Source organism: Rhamphochromis sp. 'chilingali' (genome assembly GCF_963969265.1).
Source record: "Rhamphochromis sp. 'chilingali' genome assembly, chromosome: 10".
Classification (NCBI taxonomy): domain Eukaryota; kingdom Metazoa; phylum Chordata; class Actinopteri; order Cichliformes; family Cichlidae; genus Rhamphochromis; species Rhamphochromis sp. 'chilingali'.
The window spans coordinates 11,401,251-11,422,067 of NC_137937.1; the positions used below are offsets into that span (position 1 = coordinate 11,401,251).

General features: G+C 42.8%; 1 protein-coding gene across 1 annotated transcript in view; it reads right to left on the minus strand.

Annotated features, from left to right (window-relative positions):
* LOC308404397 (voltage-dependent N-type calcium channel subunit alpha-1B-like) overlaps positions 1-20,817 on the minus strand; it is a 341,704-nt gene that overhangs the window by 255,932 nt on the left and 64,955 nt on the right. The window contains exon 7 of the mRNA XM_080894424.1: positions 8,393-8,496. Within this exon, the coding sequence (XP_080750550.1) occupies positions 8,393-8,496 (104 nt within the window). The remainder of the gene's footprint in view (positions 1-8,392; positions 8,497-20,817) is intronic.

The window sequence follows — 20,817 nt, forward strand, 5'->3', positions numbered from 1 at the left end:
CTCCGCAGTCTGATGCGTGATGTGTGAAGGGTCCGGGCTGTGAGGATTATGGCAGTGATGACTTTTCCCAGGAGAAGCTGGGACCCTGTTTACTAGAAGGTTTTAAAATCTCTGTACTTTTAGGTGACAGGAGACATGTGGCCTGGTCAAAACACAGAGAGCTGCACTCTAAAAGATCTTTAAATATAGTAAACATACCTTGTGTGCCACAGACTGCTCCCAAACACGAGGGGACAAGTAATACCTCTAAAACACTTAAGTTGGCTTTATTAAACATTAGATCTCTAGCTGGGAAAACATTTTTAATTAATGATTTAATCACTGAGCACAGCCTTGATTTTATGTTTTTAACTGAAACTTGGTTGGACCAAAGTAACAGTGGAGCTGTTCTCATCGAGACGACCCCTCCTAACTACAGTTTTATCAGTGAGGTCAGGGCGAGCAGGAGAGGAGGAGGGGTCGCTGTCTTATTTAATGAATCATTTCAATGTAAGCAGCTATCTCCTGGAAGTTTTCAGTCTTTTGAATATGTGGCTTTACAGCTGAAGGCCCCATCCAAAGTTGTGTTTCTTAATGTTTACAGGCCTCCCAAATACTGCACAGACTTTTTTAATGACCTCAGTGAACTGCTGTCTGTGATCTGTGTTGATTTTGACTGTGTAATTATTACTGGGGATTTTAACATTCATGTGGACAACCCTCAGGACAAAGGGACTAAAGACCTGAGTAACACTCTGGGCAACTTTGGGCTGACTCAGCATGTAACAGAGGCCACACATAATAGAGGACACACTCTTGACCTACTGATCTCCAAAGGCCTGAGCATTTCAAAGGTTACTGTGTCTGATGTGGGCGTGTCTGATCATTACTGTGTTTTCTTTGAAAGTAAAATCTCAGCCCACACAAATATATCAACAACAGTGATCACAAAACGGTGTATAACTGAACACAGTAGTGCAATTTTTAACCAGGTCTTCCCATTAACACCTGACCTGTCCAGAGGGTCAGTCAATGAGCTCGTCAATAGCTTCAATGCTAACATGTTAAATGTAATGGACACTATTGCTCCCATTAAGGTGAAGGTTATCTCTGGAAGGAAAAAGTCTCCATGGAGAAACTCCACACTGGTGAAAAATGAAAAAAGAGAGTGTAGGAAAGCTGAGCGCAGATGGAGAAAAACAAACCTCCAGGTTCATTATGACATTTATAAAGAGAAACTTCACAATTATAATTTACAACTGAGGAATGCAAGGAGGTCCTACTTCTCTGACATCATCACTAAAAACAGTTGACAGGCTAACAAACCCTCTTGTGTCAGTGGCAGCTGAACTTCATTCGACCATGGCCTGCAATGACTTTGCCAAATTCTTCACTGAAAAAATCCAAAAAATTAGACAAGCAATTGGTACATCAACAGCAGATCCAGGATATGTACTGTGTCCACCAAAAAACTGTTTAAACACCATGAAACAGTTTCACCCTATTAACAGCAAAGACCTGGAGGACATCTTAGGTCAACTGAACTCCTCCTCCTGCTGTTTAGATGTCCTGCCAACAAGTTTTTTCAAAAAGGTCTCAAAGACTTTAGAGTCAGACCTGTTACAGATCGTCAACTTTTCTTTATTATCAGGTGTGTTTCCAGAATCACTAAAAACTGCTGTAATCAAACCTATACTGAAAAAGGACAATCTTGACAAGACACAAATGAACAACTACAGGCCGATCTCAAATCTCCCGTTTTTAAGTAAGATCATTGAAAAAGCAGTTTCTCAACAGCTCAGTTACTTCTTAAAACAGAATAATTGCTACGATGCCTTCCAGTCAGGTTTTAGACAGAACCACAGCACTGAAACCGCTCTGACCAAAGTGTTCAATGACATATGTCTGAATACAGACAGTGGAAAAATGTCAGTCTTAGTTTTACTGGATCTCAGTGCAGCATTTGATACAGTTGACCACAACATATTACTCAAATGACTGGAGAACTGGACAGGTCTTTCAGGAACTGTACTAAACTGGTTCAAAACATACGTAGAAAACAGGAAATACTTTGTATCAATAGGTAACTTCACATCTGAGCAGACAAGTATCACATGTGGAGTTCCCCAAGGTTCCATCTTGGGACCCCTTCTGTTTAACATCTACATGCTCCCACTGGCACAGATTATAAACAACAACAAAATAAACTATCACAGCTATGCAGATGACACACAAATATATATCACAATGTCACCAGGAGACCGAGGCCCTGTACAGGCTCTTGGTAAATGCATTGAGGAAATCAATGACTGGTTGTGCCACAATTTTCTCCAGCTAAACAAAAACAAAACTGAGGTAATAGTCTTTGGCGCCAAAGAAAAACGATTACAGGTCACCAGAGAACTTCAATCTATACATCTAAAAACCACAAACCAGGCGAGAAATTTGGGTGTAGTGATGGATGCAGACCTAAACTTAGAGAAACACATTAAGACAATAACAAAGTCAGCTTACTATCACCTCAAGAATATTTCAAGGATAAAAGATCTGATGTCTCAACAGGACCTGGAAAAACTAGTCCATGCATTCATCTTTAGTAGGCTTGATTACTGTAACAGCATCTTTACAGGTCTACCTAAAAAATCAGTCAGACAACTACAGCTCATTCAGAACTCTGCTGCTCGAGTCCTCACGAAGACCAAAAAAGTGGACCACATCAGTCCAGCTCTGAGGTCCTTACACTGGCTGCCTGTCCGTCAGAGGATAGACTTTAAAGTTCTGATGCTGGCCTATAAAGCTCTGAATGGTTTAGGACCAAAATACATCAATGACCTCCTGACCCAGTATGAACCATCCAGATCCCTCAGGTCATCTGGATCCGGTCTTTTATCAGTTCCCAGAGTCAGAACCAGACACGGAGAAGCTGCATTCAGCTTTTATGCTCCTTATATCTGGAACAAACTCCCAGAAAGCCTCAGATCAGCTGAAACACTCAGTTTATTTAAATCCAGGTTGAAGACTCACCTGTTCTCAGCTGCATTTGAATAAAGCACCAAATCCACACTTTAAGCTTAAATTTCAAAACTTACATTAACTACTGATTTTATCTACTGTTCTGATTTTATCTGTTTTGATTTTATATACTGTTGTTTGTTTGTTTGTTTGTTTGTTAATTAGTTAGTTAGTTTATTTGCTTGTTTTAATCAATTTTAAATCATGCTTTTTATTTGTTCTTGTTTCTAATGTCTCTGTAAAGCACTTTGAATCACCTTGTTGTTGAATTGTGCTATACAAATAAACTTGCCTTGCCTTGCCTTGCCTTTAAACAATGACAACCCCGCACGGCGATGTCAGACTGCATTCGTCACCTTCCATGTTACAAGTAACTATAAAGCTATGTGACAGTTTCTATGGCAGGAAACAGACAACATAATCATAGAGAGGAGCTATGTGTCCCTGAATGCTTTTGTCAAGCCTTTATGTCCGCTTATACAGTACCGATGTACAGGATAAGTATGTTAGGAAAATATAAAAGGATATTAACAAGAGACAATGAAATTAAATGAAAAAAAGTCTAAAAACACTCTTCTCACCTTAAAACAATGTGCACCTAACAAAGTGATTGTAATCTCCATCAAAGTTCTTACCATTTTAAAGTGTATGCCACGTCAAGAAACACTTGTATTACTTAGCTTACATCACAAAATTGTTTTTAGTGATATAATGTACAAATATGCTACTAATACTACTATACTAATACAACTACAGCTGCTGTAAATAAACAGGATAGGAATTGGCAAGCAAATTTTGCCAGTGATCACAGTACCTGGACGGGGTTCTGTTCATTTTCCTTTGTTTTTATTTCTTTGTAAACTCCAGGTAGCTGGCCATTGGCTGGAGATTGAATGTGTCGGGGCCCAAGGCTGACTGAGCCACCGCTTACATCCTGGTTCCAACTGGACAGGCTGAAATGTATTGACTTTTGTATAGTATTTTTCTCTCTCTTATTTTCTTTACTAAATGTACCTGTATATTGGGCGACCGTGGCTCAGGGGGTTGGGAAGCGTATCTGTAACCCGAAAGTCGCCGGTTCGATCCCCGGGCTCTCTGTCCTGGTCGTTGTGTCCTTGGGCAAGACACTTTACCCTACTTGCCTACTGGTGTTGGCCAGAGGGGCCGATGGCGCGATATGGCAGCCTCGCTTCTGTCAGTCTGCCCCAGGGCAGCTGTGGCTACAACCGTAGCTGCCTCCACCAGTGTGTGAATGTGAGAGTGAATGAATAGTGGCATTGTAAAGCGCTTTGGGTGCCTTGAAAAGTGCTATATAAATCCAATCCATTATTATTATTTACTTGTTTGAAATAAATTAACAAACAAACAAGCAAACAAACTGGACCATGCTTGTTGTTGTTGTGTAATAAAGTAGAAGAGCTAGTTAATTATTTTAATTATTATCTTCCTTTAAAAGAACAGACCTGGTATTTATACAGGTGGAAGTCTTTTTCTTTTAATAACTTTTCTTCTGTTTAGACCAGAAATGCAGGCAAGAGGCTATATTTAGGATTTGTTTGTTTTGTTTTTTTTGTCTGTGTCCCCCTGAAGTTTTCAACCTTGAGAGATAATTAAACTTGCTTGTTTGTGACTAGAAACCACACTGTAGGAGTGGAAATGAAAGGAAATGAGCCACTGAAACATGTTTCTTTGATCAGGTTAAAAAACAAAAATGGTGTAAATGGCTTTAAGCTGCTTCAGTCACATTGTGGATATACCTAAACCTGCCTACTTTCAGAACTTACAAAACAGCAAGAATAAAAACACAAAACTAGAAAAAAGACATTAAAAAAATATCTCCATTGTGAAATAAACAAGTGAATGACTCTGGCATGCTGACTTGCTGTCCAACTTAGGTAAAAAAAAGAAGTCAACACATTATAGCATTCAAATATACAGGGAGTGCAGAATTATTAGGCAAATGAGTATTTTGTCCACATCATCCTCTTCATGCATGTTGTCTTACTCCAAGCTGTATAGGCTCGAAAGCCTACTACCAATTAAGCATATTAGGTGATGTGCATCTCTGCAATGAGAAGGGGTGTGGTCTAATGACATCAACACCCTATATCAGGTGTGCATAATTATTAGGCAACGTCCTTTCCTTTGGCAAAATGGGTCAAAAGAAGGACTTGACAGGCTCAGAAAAGTCAAAAATAGTGAGATATCTTGCAGAGTCAAAATTGCAAAGCTTCTGAAGCGTGATCATCGAACAATCAAGCGTTTCATTCAAAATAGTCAACAGGGTCGCAAGAAGCGTGTGGAAAAACCAAGGCGCAAAATAACTGCCCATGAACTGGGAAAAGTCAAGCGTGCAGCTGCCAAGATGCCACTTGCCACCAGTTTGGCCATATTTCAGAGCTGCAACATCACTGGAGTGCCCAAAAGCACAAGGTGTGCAATACTCAGAGACATGGCCAAGGTAAGAAAGGCTGAAAGACGACCACCACTGAACAAGACACACAAGCTGAAATGTCAAGACTGGGCCAAGAAATATCTCAAGACTGGTTTTTCTAAGGTTTTATGGACTGATGAAATGAGAGTGAGTCTTGATGGGCCAGATGGATGGGCCCGTGGCTGGATTGGTAAAGGGCAGAGAGCTCCAGTCCGACTCAGACGCCAGCAAGGTGGAGGTGGAGTACTGGTTTGGGCTGGTATCATCAAAGATGAGCTTGTGGGGCCTTTTCGGCTTGAGGATGGAGTCAAGCTCAACTCCCAGTCCTACTGCCAGTTTCTGGAAGACACCTTCTTCAAGCAATGGTACAGGAAGAAGTCTGCATCCTTCAAGAAAAACATGATTTTCATGCAGGACAATGCTCCATCACACGCGTCCAAGTACTCCACAGCGTGGCTGGCAAGAAAGGGTATAAAAGAAGAAAAACTAATGACATGGCCTCCTTGTTGACCTGATCTGAACCCCATTGAGAACCTGTGGTCCATCATCAAATGTGAGATTTACAAGGAGGGAAAACAGTACACCTCTCTGAACAGTGTCTGGGAGGCTGTGGTTGCTGCTGCACGCAATGTTTATGGTGAACAGATCAAAACACTGACAGAATCCATGGATGGCAGGCTTTTGAGTGTCCTTGCAAAGAAAAGTGGCTATATTGGTCGCTGATTTGTTTTTGTTTTGTTTTTGAATGTCAGAAACGTATATTTGTGAATGTGGAGATGTTATATTGGTTTCACTGGTAAAAATAAATAATTGAAATGGGTATTTATTTGTTTTTTGTTAAGTTGCTTAATAATTATGCACAGTAATAGTCACCTGCACACACAGATATCCCCCCAAAATAGTTAAAACTAAAAACAAACTTAAAAACTACTTCCAAAAACATTCAGCTTTGATATTAATGAGTTTTTTGGGTTCATTGAGAACATGGTTGTTGTTCAATAATAAAATTATTCCTCAAAAATACAACTTGCCTAATAATTCTGCACTCCCTGTATACACGAATTAATGTTGAGTAAGAAAATATTCTGCCAATTACTTTGCAACAACAACAAATTACTAGGGTCTTTGAGGGACAGTCTGACTTGTTTTCAAAAAGAAACTGTGAGGTAGATTTGATAATAGGAGGGGAAAGTTTACATTAAGAGTAAGGACAGAGTCAATCCACAATGCTATGTCTTAAAAAAAATCACCTTAACTGCTGGAAGCTGGAAAATTAACATGAATGCCACTCTGTGAGTCCATCCTTAATTTGCAAGATATGTGAAGACAGTGCAAGGGGTACTGTGAGACCTGCATTCAAATGTGACACACAAGATTTCTGCACTGGCTTTTTAATACAATCAACAAATTTACTGATGAATTTTTAAATTATCTGAAAGCATAGTTCTATTCTAGTTCAGCTAGGCATCTTTAGTGTTAATGCTCATATTCAATTATGTTTTAAAGCTGTGTTACTGAAAAGAGCTTCAGAAATGAAGTTAAAAATGACATAAAGTGTAAGAGTAACAGTGCAATGTGCTCAGCATCACATATGGGAGAAGAAAAGTTGTAATCAGGAGTAACAGTCTGACAGCCTGTGTGCTCCCTGATTAAAACAATATTATTTGCTCTGTACACCATATTTGCACACATTTTGAAATCACATGCAATGCTTTTGAAGACCGTTTGAGGACTTCAACACAACTTTTTATATATATAAAACAAATCTGAATAACAGAACAGATTTTAACTATAGCTGACTTAAAATTGTGATTAATTATACTTTACAAAACTAGTGATTTATGACTCCCCCCGTTAATAAAAAAAACACAAAAAAAACCAAAACGTAAAAGCGTAAATCCTAGTATCTGTTTGTGACTGCTGTTTAGTGCTGAGAAGGCTTAGCTGTATTTGTAAATTACAATGATGTAAGAAAAATTTGCGAAAAGAATTATCAGCAAAGCTGTAAGCTGCCAAACAAAACCACCAAGCTAAAAGAAAACAACACAAATAGAGAAACTGATATTAGAGTCACACTAGGAAAAACAGTAGTTGGACACCACAGCACAACCAAAATTAGATCCTTCAGCTGTTCAAAATCCCACTAGGCTGGCCGACATGATAAATGATGGGCAGGGCTGTGAGTACTCAGACTGTGTTTTTTTGGAACACAATATGGACAAGATCTTGGAGAAGTTCATGGCTCTGCAATATGGATAACATCTTGAAGAAGAACAACGGGAATTGAGAAACCTGGTGACCAGTGATGGACATTAGACTACTGTAAAATTGGAAGCAGTTTGTTCGCACTAACCAAATCAACTACCATCTTCATCTCATGTGCCCCCCCCTGGCGCCAGCTGGATGCTCAAGGCAAAAGCTGACAGGAATAACAAATTCTCCTTTTTTTCTCTTCGTCTTTCCTCATGTTGTGCATTTTCCATTGTTATACCCAACCTGTCTTCCACATATGATGTTTGTGTAATGTATGTATGGTCGGAAGGGTAAGATGGCTCTGGCAAAGGTCGGCAGCCTTAACCCAATTTCCTTTGGGGTCAACCTTCAGGATCAATAAAGTTTTATTGAATTGAATTGAAAATGAATTGAATTGGTAATGCCACTGTGGTTATGTCTTTGTTATAGTCTACAGCCTTGAAAAATTCTCAACTGAAATGTAGAATTTGTATGTTTAAACACACAGGTAGACACAAATGCTTTGTGAGAACATGCCCTTTCTCAACATGGTATGACTCAAAGAATATTTAACTACTTGCAGCAATGAACCAGTACAGGTTTCTGTTTCCCCATTTTATCTTATCTTTGGCAAGCCAACAAGGTGCAGCGACTTGGTAAGATAAAGCTGGGTTCAAATATAAGGAATAGTTTTAGGAATTTTTATCTCAGACCATCCTCATAGTTTGTACTCACCCTGACAGCACACCTAGCACCAGGTTGAGCATGAAGAAAGAGCCGATGATGATGAGAGGGATGAAGTACAGCCAGTTCCACATGTTCCCTGAGGCATCATTGGCCTGAACACATAAACACATAGAAACAAAGACTAGAACAGTAAATACCACTCTGTGATTGTACTTATGGGATAAGACTGATTTATGCATGTTTTTATGTCTGCTCTGTGTGTATTTTTCTTCATTTCAAGCAATCTTCTAAAAATACTAACACCAACCTATATGTTTGTTCATCTGTTAGTATTGACAGGTTTCTATGGGCTCAAATTGTGGTCATAAATATTTTATACTTGTAAATCAAATGCGTAGTTGTGAACTGAGTTTTGTAACCCTGTAAACCAAAATGTGTGAAAGTTTTCCGTTTGCTTTGTATCTATAACCAGACCTCAATGAAAAGAATTTGTAACTCGTGTTCCCAGTGAAGAAGTAGGAGTCTACCAGTCAAAAGTTTTAGAACATCCCAATTTTTCCAAGTCCCTTGAATAGGTTGACAAAGGTAAGTGGTGAACTGCCAGAGGTCAAAAAAAAGAAAGAAAAGGTAAGCTCACCCAAAACTGAAAAATAATGTACATTTCAAATTATACAAAAATGCTTTTTTTTCCCAACACAACACAAATTGGGTTAACAATTTAAAACTGTTCTGCAGCAATGGAGGTTGATCAAGCTGTGAATGCTGGCTCTAATAATTCCTACAGGTGTTCCAACTTTTCTGGATTACTTACAACCTGTCTGCATAAAAGTGTTGCATCAGTTGAACAGTATTGTAGGGCTGCACAATTAATCATTAGAAAATCGCAATCTCAATTCATACTTATGTGTGATCACATTTCTAAATGACAACAATAACAAAAAAAAAAAGAAGTGACGATTGTACGGCATTTTGATCCGGGACATAATCTGCAAGAAAACAAGCGCTCACTCTTCCTGCTCAACAAATGACAAGGGCGGAGCCTTATACCACGTGATTCAGAAGCCAGCTGGCAGGAAAAAACAACGGAGAGCACGTGAGAGAAACTGCCTGAGGGGAGAAAACACAGTGAGCGCAGAGGAAAAGCTCACTGATGGCAGTGAGAATGAAAACCCAACTGTAAAATTAATTCCAAGAAAAGGTTCTCATTCCCCTGTGTGGAAGTTTTTTGGTTTTATAGAAGACAATGAGAGTCAAAATTATATCATTTGCAAGCTGTGTTTTGCCATAGTAGCAGCACCACAAGCTAACACTACGAATTTGTATAACCACCTTAAATGTCACCATAAAGTGCAATATGACAAAGCTGTAAAGGCCAAGAAAGTGACAGGAGAAAATCCGTCCCAGTCAACCACCCAAACATCAATAATGGGAACCTTATACAGCGCTTCCCCATACCCGTTGAACTCCCGCAGGCACAAAGAAATTACGGAAGCTATCACTTATCACCTGGCTAAAGATATGGCTCCCATCAACACTGTGCAAAACGAGGGATTTAGGAAAATGCTACACAGTGCCGTCCTGCAACTATTTTTCAAATGTTGCACTACCTGGTCTATACACGCAGTGTCGAGCAACGGTGGAGACGGAATTACAAGCAGTACAACATTTTGAAAAAAAATAAAGCCTCCGGAACGATCTCTACTGCCATCGGAGCCATTTTCTGGTGAGTTCCACAAGTGTGCTGGTTTCCTAACACAGATCACGTTGCCTTTTAGGCAGCTGCGGCAGAATTATGAAAGTGATGGAGCAAAAATTGCCTTTTTTGTTCAGTTACTCCGCGGTCAAGCCTTAAACTGGGCTCAAGCAGTGCTACAAACCGACCAGGAGATTGCTTATGCTGAATTTCTCTCAAAGTTTATAAGTGTGTTTGAAAGGGGCACCGGAGCAGAAGCAGCGGGTCACTGTTTGCTGAACTTAAAACAAGGAAGACGGTGTATGGCGGACTTCTCTGAGGAGTTTTGGACACTGGCTGAGGAGACTGGATGGGGGCAGCCCACGTTGATAAGTACTTTATTAAACTGTCATGGTCCTGGGTCATTTTGACCCAGTGTTCTTAGTTTTCCTGTAGTTTTGTATTTTGTTCCTTATGTCCATTGGATTGTTTGGTTTGGTATTTGGATTCCCCCTGTGTCCATGCTTTTATTGTGGTGTTTGTTCTGGTACCGTGTTCCCGTCCTTTGTGTTCTGTGTTCTCGTCATCCCCTCGTATTCATCCTTGTTCTCTGCCTCTCTCTCTCTGTGCTCATCTCTGTGTACTGTGTTGTGTTTAAGGTCCACATCTTGGTGTCAGTATTTTCAGTTTCGTGTCCTCCCTGCTCGGTCATGAGTAATTGTCTTCAGCTGTGTTCCCCGTGTGTTCCCACTTCCCTCGTTACCTTCGTGTATTTATGTCAGAGTGTCCCTTTGTTCTGTGTTGCGTCGTCCCTCTAGGTTGTGTGCATTTCCCGTGTCTTCCCAGCGCCTCAGCTTTAGTTGCTCCCAGTATAGTTTTTGTATGACTTCTTATCAGAGGTGTGGACTCGAGTCACATGACTTGGACTCGAGTCAGACTCGAGTCATTAATTTTATGACTTTAGACTTGACTTGAAAAAATGTTCTAAGACTTGTGACTTGACTTGGACTTTTACACCAATGACCTGGGACTTGAATTGGACTTGAACCGGTTTACTTGAAAAGACTTGATATTTCACCCCAAATGTAAAATTTAACATGCATATTATATAGAGATTGAAAATGTGACGTCATTCAGGGGTAAAACCGCAAAGGATTCTGGGAACTCGCGGCAAGAGGTACTAGCGCACGCAGGCTTTCAATTGAAATCAGTCACACAGCGATAAAAAAGAAACACACAAATGGCAAGAAGCTGTTGAATTATTAACTACAATAGCCGGTCGCATGACAGCCACGGAAAGCCGACGGGTAAAGAGATCGGTTGTTATCGGATTATGTCGTTGAAGAGAAATTGTTCGAGCCATGTTTCCGAAGTAACAAAGAGGCGACGGATGGCCTGGATTGCAGCCATTCAAAGACCAAATATAACGTCCCAGAACACTCCAGCTCACAGGTTAGTCTGCTCCAAGCATTCCCACAAAGGCAAGTCTTCTGTTGTAGTTAATGCGCCATTTTCATAACATAATTGGTGATATAGGTTACAAGCAAGTCTGGCGCTGAACAGAAATTGTCGCGCTATGCTCCTGTGTTTATTGTGCATAAATAGTGAATTGTCCTGACACAATATTGCGTTTCGCTTCTGTTATTATGGTACATTGACAAAAACATATACTTTTATTCACAGGATAAAACAGGTTTTTTGTATCACTAATTGCCCAGTACGATTACAGCATACAGTATTATTGTCACTGCTACATTTCTGTAACGCGTACCAGAAATTATTTCCACTGCTAATTAATTACCGTTGAGCGTAAAGGTCCTTTTAATAAACGGTTAACGAATGTGTATTTATGATGACGATTTGTGAGACTGGTAAACTTACCTTTGTTCATACGATGGTCTTTCGTTCTACACGGTGCATTTCAAGGTCCTGTACCCATCCGTCGGTAAACTGTACCTGGGCTTGTTGCAGTGACCTGAAGTTACTAAACTTCATGAGTGTGTGCACTCACTCCAAGAACCGTATAATTATAAATATGCATATAAATATGCTACAATGAGATAGCTGACTTCATCTAACTAGCAAATGTTGTCCAGGCTACGTTGGTGATGCAGTTTTTTTTAATATGTATGATATTTTTGTCATGCGATTTTAAAGCCGGTCCTACAACCGCATCCAAGAATAACATGCAGCTTGTCTCAGAACTGTCGGTGAAAATTATTCTTGGAGCTAGGTTTAATTGAGCTGCATTTTAAAGAGGTGCAATTTCACAATTTGTGTATATTTTCTAAGTTCACTATTTTGTCATGTGTTGAGAAAAACACAGATTTAAAAATTACATGGTCTAATATTTACATTTAGCATATAACTGCAACATTCTTTTTTCGTTTTTTTTTTTTTTTAAGACTTGAAAGGACTTGAAATTCAAAATTTCAGACTTGTGACTTTACTCGGACTTTTGCACCAGTGACTTGAGACTCGACTCTGACTTGCCTGACATTACTTGAGACTTGACTTGAGACTTGAGGATAAAGACTTGAGACTTACTTGAGACTTGCAAAACAATGACTTGGTCCCACCTCTGCTTCTTATGTTCCTGTTAATAAAGACCTGCCTTTGAGTTCATCCCCGTGTGTCTAGAGCCGTGCATTTGGGTCCTCTCTTGCCTTCACACAGCCGCCGCATGACATAAACAATGTTTGTGATGAACTCAAGGGTGAAATACTAATGAGAGAATTGCCCAAAACCCTGTCGGAGGTGATAACCTTATGTGTGAACGTAGATGAACATATGAGGGCGCATCGCTGCACCGGCAACTACAGTTCCCGGAGGCCCGTGGGGCGAGCGGAGACAGCTTCTAGCGGAAGCGGAGGTAGAGATCGGGATGTGGATCGCGGCGATGAGCATGAGCAACCAATGCAGATCGGACGCTCCCAATTCTCCCCGGAGGAACGAGCCCGCCGACGGAGGGCCGGTGAGTGCTTTTACTGCGGCCGCAAGGGCCATATCGCCATAGTCTGTCCAGCACGGCCAAAAGACCACGTCCGCCGGTAGAAAGGAGGGTACGGGTGGGCGAGGTCTCCTTTTCACATTCTCCTCCACGTTTCATGCTAGCTGCTAAAGTGACTGTCCACTCTGCCTCCCACTCCCTTCAGTAGCTGATTTGACTGGAGCAGAGTTTCATGGATGCTTCCCTGGCTCTTGAACTCAAAGTTAACACACAAGCATTGCCCCACGCCTTGCAGGTTACCACTTTAAATGGTCAGCGTCTTCCCAATATAACTCTTATTACAGAACCCGTGTCCCTAACTCTATCTGGTAATCACAGTGAAATGTTACAGTTTTATGTTTTCCAAGCTCCTCTCACACCCTTAGTGCTGGGATTTTCATGGTTGCGCCAGCATAACCCCGTACTCGACTGGAAAGAGGAGAGGGTTCTGGGGTGGGGTGAGGAATGTCACATGACCTGTTTAAAAGGTTAAGGTTAAGGTTCTTTATTTGTCACATGCATAGTTATACAAGTATAACACACAGTGAAATGTAGCCTGACACGCTCCTCGACAAAAAATGGGGGGGGGGGGGGTGTAGAGGAAAAACATTAAAGCTGCTACTCCTGTAAAAACATCATGTAACCCACCACCACACTAGTCCCCTGACCTTTCAGCCATTCCGTCGGAGTATCATGATCTCAACCAAGTGTTTTGTAAGGACCGAGCCCGCTTTCTTCCTCCTCACCGCCCGTACGTTTGCAGTATTGATTTGCTCCCAGGTGCACCCCTTCCCACTAGTCGCTTGTACAGCCTCTCTCAACCTGAACGTGAATGCATGGAGAAGTACATCAATGAATCCTTGGCTAATGGATTGATTTGCCCCTCTTCATCCCCTGTGGCTGCTGGGTTCTTCTTTGTGACTAAGAAAGATAAAAGCCTCTGGCCATGTATTGATTTCCGGGGCCTCAATAACATCACCATTAAGAATAAGTACCCTCTGCCATTCTTGTCATCCGCTTTTAAACTCCTGCAGGGGGCGACCATCTTCACTAAACTCGATTTGCGAAATGCTTACCACTCAGTCAGGATAAGAGAGGGAGACGAGTGGAAAACAGCCTTCAACACGCACCTGGGCCATTTTGAATACTTGGTCATGCCGTTTGGACTAACTAATGCTCCCACTGTTTTTAAAGGTCTAGTAAATAATGTGCTCCATGATTTCATCAATCGTTTTGTGTTTGTGTACCTTGATGACATTCTCATCTTCTCCCGCTCTCTCTCTGATCATGTACACCATGTCAGACAAGTCCTGCAACGCTTCCTGGAGAATCGCCTGTTTGTTAAAGGAGAAAAGTGCGAGTTTCATGTGAGTACTGTGTCATTCTTAGGCTACATCATTGACCGGGGCGATTTAAGAGCCGATCCAGCTAAAGTACAAGCAGTCTTGGACTGGCCCACTCCACCTAATCGTAAGCAGCTTCAACGGTTCCTGGGTTTCGCCAACTTTTATCGGAGGTTCATTCGTGACTACAGTAAGATTGCTTTGCCGCTAACTTCCCCTAAGGTACCTTACTGCTGGGATGATCGAGCCCAGGAGGCCTTCACGCAGCTAAAGAAACGCTTTGCTTCGGGTCCCATCCTCAGGCAGCCGGATCTCAAGCGGCAGTTTATTGTAGAGGTGGACGCCTCGGATATAGGAGTTGGAGCCATTCTCTCCCAACAACAAGAGGGTAAGCTCCACCCTTGCGCTTACTTTTCCCGTCGTCTCCCTCCCGCAGAGCAGAACTATGACATCGGGGACCGGGAACTGCTAGCAATCACACTCGCCCTGGAGGAGTGGCGCCACTGGCTAGAAGGCGCAGCGGAACCCTTTGTAGTATGGACAGATCACAAGAACCTCGAATACATCCGGTCGGCTAAACGGCTAAACGCCCGACAAGCCAGGTGGGCTCTGTTCTTTACAAGATTCTGCTTTACAATCACCTACAGGTCCGGTTCAGGGAACGTGAAACCCGATGCTCTTTCCCGCCAATTCACCGCCTAAGAGGATCAGGCCCGTGACTCTCCTATTCTCCCTCCCACATGTGTAATCGGAGTCCTGTCATGGGAGATCGAGTCCCGGGATCCCAGCAGAAATAGTCTCGGACCGGGGTCCACAGTCTCTCGTCAGGTTTTCATCCGCAGACCAACGGTCAAGCAGAATGGGCCAACCAAGAACTCAAGGCAGCTCTCCGCTGCTTGACGTCCACTAATCAAATCACCTGGAGTGACCAACTGACGTGGGTGGAGTATGCCCACAACAGCCTTACCTCATCCGCCACTGGCGTCTCTCCATTCGAGGCCTCCCTGGGGTCTCAACCCTCCCTGTTCCCAGCAATCGAAGGTGAGCACTTTGTGCTCTCTGTTCAGCAGCACCTGCAGCGATGTCGGCGTGCAAGGCGGGCCACTAGAGCTGCCCTTCTTTGCACTGCAGACAGAAACAAACAGCTGGCGGATCGCCACTGGACCCCCGCCCCGGCATACTCCTCTGGACAGAAGGTTTGGCTCTCGACTCGGTATGTACCTCTCAGGACTGAATCACAAAAACGTTCCCCCACCTTTATTGGACCATTCAAAGTAGACTCCATTGTTTATCCCGTTTCTGTGCACCTCAAGCTCCCCAGGACCATGCATATCCATAATGTGTTTCATGTCTCACAAGTTAAGCCCCATTGTTCCAGTCCTCTGCGTGTAGATCCTGAGAGTAACCCATGACATCTTTCCTACAGAGAAATTGCAAAGAATGTCAAGGTGTCAGTGAGTACAGTTTCCTTCACCATCAAAAGGCACTCAGAAACAAACTCTGACAGGAACAGGTCAGGGATACCCAAAGCCACAACTGAATCAGAGGACAAGTTTCTGAGAGTCAACAACTTGCGTGACAGGTGGCTCACAGGACAACGGCTTCAAGCACAGCTCGATAGTGGTCATAGTAAGTAAGTCTTAGTTTCAACTTTCAGGTTTGACAGGATGAGATGCAGCAAGAAAGCCATTGCTAAGCATAAGACAAACAGACTTCCCTGAGCCATGAAACACTGCCACTGGACTACTGAAGACTGGAAGAAGGCATTGTGGACTGATGAATCAAAATTTGAAGTCTTCAGTTCATCACTTTGTATGTCTTTGAGTAGGTGCCACAGTGTGTGGCGTCAACTGTCAGACATGGAGGAGGAAGTGTGATGGTCTGGGGTCGGTGACTTGTACAGAGTGAGAGGGACCCTGAACTGAAACAGCTACCACAGCGCCATGCAGTACTTGTGCAAAATGAATACCAAAAAAAAAGAATTTAAAAAAGTAGTGTAGCAGCATATACTGGGAGAAAAAATAAAACAAAGTTACATTAATATTAATCCTAAAGGTCATCTATAGAGTAAGGAGTTGTACAGTGTTATTGCCACAGGTAGGAAGGATTTCCTGTGGTGGTCAGTTCTGCATTTTGGGGAGATGAGTCTTTTGCTGCGTGTGCTCTGATAATCGAGGCGTACATGGGGTGAGAAGAGTTGTTCATGATACTGAGGAGCTTTTTTAGCATTGTCCTCTCAGACAATCCACCAGGATTTCCAGTCTGACACCCAGGACAGAACCAGCCTTTTTAACCAGCTTGTTCAGCCTGTTGGCATCAGCTGTCTTCACCCCACTGCCTCAGCACACAGCCGCAAAGAACACAGCACTCTCAACCACAGAGTGATTGAACATGGTCATTTTCCTACAGACATTAAAGGACCTGAGGCGCTTCAGTAGGAAAAGCCGACTCAGCCGATTCAGTGTTCTTGGACCAGTCCAGTTTACAGTCAATGTGTATCCCCAGGTACCGGTAGTCTTCCACGACCTCAGCCCCTTTGATGGGGAACAGGGGTAGGAGGAGGAGCAGGCTTCCTAAAGTCCATGATCAGTTCCTTTGTTTTTATGATGTTATGTTGTAGATAGTTTGTAGATAGCTCACACCACTCAACAAACCTGTCCGCCACATTCCTGTATTCCTCCTCCTGTACGTCCCTGATACAGCCCAGAGTCATCCGAGAATTTCTGCAGATGACATGACTGAGACTTGTACCTGAAGTCAGATGTGTAGAGGGTGAAAAGGAAGGGTGACAGGACCTTCCCCTCTGGCACCCCCATGCTGCTCAGGATGTTATCCGACCAGCAGCTCTTCACCCTATTTAACAGACTTGTTAAATAGTCTGTGATCCAAGCTACCAGTGGGGCATCCACCTGCATTTCTGTGAGCGAATTCCCCAGCAGTGATGGTCTGATTGTGTTAAAAGCACTAGAGAAGTCAAAGAACATGACCCTCACAGTGCTCCCAACAATGTCCAGATGAGAATAAGCATGGTCCAGCAGGTAGATGATGGCATCTTCCACACCGATACGGGGTCGATAAGCAAAATGCAGGGGTCCAGCCAAGGCTGCACCAGCGGACGCAGGATGAGTCTCTCCAGCATCTTCATAACATGTGAAGTCTGAGCCACTGGCCTGCAGTCACTGAGGGTCGACAGATTGATCTTTTTGGGGACAGGGACCAGGCAGGATGTCTTCCAGAGTGATGGAAACCTCTGCAGGTTCAGACTCATGTTGAAGATCCGATGTAGAACTCCACGCACAGCACCTTGGGACTGACACCATCAGGGCCTGCAGCTTTACTGGACTGGAGTCTGCCCAGTTCTCTTTTGATGTCATCTGCTGAAAGGGACAGAGTGAGACAGGCTGAGGGGGGAGGAGAGGGGGGAGGAAAATATGGGAAGAGCTAGGAGTGGAGACAGGAGACGCAGGGCAATCAAACCTATTGAAGTGCAGACTTAGGTTGTTGTTGAATGTGCATTCAACGTCCCCCTCCATTCCCACACCTGTCTTTTGTCTCTGGCCAGTAATGGCCCGCATTCCATTCCACACCTCCCTGGTGTTGTTTTCTTGGAGTTTGCTTTCCAGCTTCCTTCTGTAGGACTCCTTTCCCTCAGCACTCTTGGCTTTCAGCTCCTTCTGCACCAGGTTCAACTGTTCTTTGTCCCCGTTTCTAACAGCTCTCTTTTTCTTGTTTAGTGTAGCTTTGATGTCTTTGGTTACCCAGGGATTATTGTTGGAGAAGCAGCAAATGGTTTTTTTGGGAACCACCTTGTCTACACAGAAATTAATATAATCTGTAACACAGCCTGTGAGATTAGCTATATTGTCCCCATGAAAGTCATAAAGAAAATCCCAGTCTGTTGACTCAAAGCATCCCTAAAAAGTCTAACAGTTTTTATGGCTGGAGGTTGTCTCTAAATGGCAGGTTTGTAAAGGGGCTGGAGGTAGACAAGGTTGTGATAAGGCCTGCCTAGAGGAGGGAGAGGGATGGAGGTGAATGCCTCAGTAGCATTGGTATAAAACAGGTCTAGTGTTTGATTTTGCAGTCCACATAATACTTGAATGTAGGTAAAAAAGTGGAGAGGTTAGTGTGGTTGAAATTGCCCATTACAGCCACAAACACGGAGGGGCTTCGATTCAGAAGGTCTGCTGTCGCAGAGCTGATGATGTCATAAGCCTGCAGCGTGTTAGCAGCCATGTCTCTGTGAAAAACACAACACTGCATTCTCAGAAAAGTTTCTTCGTCCTCGTTAGCGTCACGAGCTTGTCCATTTTATTTAGCAATCGGTCTGACGTTACCAGTCACTACTGACGGGAGAGCAGGACGAAATCTTTTTCTCTTCAGTTGTCGTGCCTTCTCGGCTCTGCAGCCGTGGTAAATCCTTTTGATCACCGCGGGGACGCCAGCGGGGACGCCAGTGGGGACGCCAGTGTGGCTAAACTGCCGAAGTCCCAGTAGCTGATCTCGACTGTAAACAAAGGGGCAGTGTGGCGTCGCGGTCATCTCAGAGGACTTGTAGTTTTGAATTACTTGTCAAATGGATAGAATTACTTGCCTGTGCAAGTATACTGAAGAAAACACCCTACTCAGTAGAAAATACGAAAATGACAAATAAATGACAAATACATAAAACCAGAAGTAAGGACACTGGCCCTTGAGGACTGGAGCTTGACACCCGTGGTGTATAGGATCACAGTCTTAGGCCTTTTCCACATTTAAAAACTAAATTGTTTTTTTTAAAATGCGCATGTCCAGAATCACTCCCTTTCCCTGTTAGAAACTACATTAGTAATTAAACTGTTTTAGTATTTTTTTTTTCTTAACAAGTGACTTTTTGTCCTGACTCTTTCTTCAATGAACTACAATTATGAGGTGTAGAAGTTTATAACTAAGAAGAAAGGCTAAACTTTTTCTTTGAAGGAGAATCTATTGGCTAGCACTGCTTGCATCTTCTGTATACCAAGCTATTCAAATGTGAGGATATTTGGGAAAAATTGAGTCAAGCAAGAGATTAAAGATCCCAAGGACACCAGCAAACCTATAACACAATTGCTAGAAAAGAAAATAATCAAGGTGTTGCAATTCATTCCCTTAACCAGATTGAAATGCTGTTACATTGTTTTGTATCACCAAATACTCGCAACATTCAAAGAACTGAAGAAAGATTCTATAGAACAAGAGGTCATAATTTTCCACAACTGATAATATAATCTAGAAAACAATTACTTCAGTTGCTGTTGGGTAAACTTTTTCACATTTTATTTTGTTATTTTTTTCAATTTGTTTTTTAATGTGAGCTCACATTTTGGGGGGATAGCTGTGATGGGGTGTGGCTTAGTTGCAGAGGAGTGGTGGAGCAGTGGATTCAAGGTGTGGTGTCAGTGGGAGGCTGCTGTCAGAGGAGGTGAACATCATCTAATCATGCCTTCCCTATTTCAGTAGGCACCGGGGCTGGAGAGAAGAGGTCTAAGCAGCTGGCGGCATACTGTGAGTACTGTGAGTTCCCTCCAAAAAATACAAAAAAGACCCTTTTCTGATGGGGACTGTTTAGTGGCTAAACTGCAACAAACTCTAAGATGTATACTTAATTACTTACATGCAAGTTGTTCAGAGAGAACCAAAGACCTACATGTGGCCCGTCAGCCATACAGTTGGTCCACTTTAATACAGAAAGCAGACAATCACAGTGACTACAGCCATACACCAATCTTGCCACGGTTCTGGGTCAGTTTCGACCCTGCGTTTTGTGTTCTTATGGGGCGACCGTGGCTCAGGGGGTTGGGAATCGCATCTGTAACCGGAAGGTCGCCGGTTCGATCCCTGGGCTCTCTGTCCTGGTCGTTGTGTCCTTGGGCAAGACACTTTACCCTACTTGCCTACTGGTGTTGGCCAGAGGGGCCGATGGCGTGATATGGCAGCCTCGCTTCTGTCAGTCTGCCCCAGGGCAGCTGTGGCTACAACTGTAGCTTGCCTCCACCAGTGTATGAATGTGAGAGTGAATGAATAGTGGTATTGTAAAGCGCTTTGGGTGCCTTGAAAAGCGCTATATAAATCCAATCCATTATTATGTTTTGGTTTATTTTTGAATGATTGTTTTGTTCTCTGAGGCTACGGTGATTGTTATTGTTAGAGTTCCATGTTTCTGTTTATTTGTGTTTCAGGATTTGTGTCTCATGTTTAGCATTTAGGTTCCATGTGTTATATTCAGTCTGTCTCTCAGTGTCAAGTCGGCGTCTTTGTGTAGTGAGGTCTTGTTTCCTGTTTTATTGTGAAGGTCTGCGTCTCTTGTGAATGTGTTTAGTTTTACCTCTTGTCTCATCCCGTTAATTACTCCACCACCTGTGTGTAATCTCCCTGTGTTTCTCTGTGTGTATTTAAGTCGCGTCCTCTGTTATTGTAGTTGCTGGTCCGTCTGTGTATCCACCGTGCT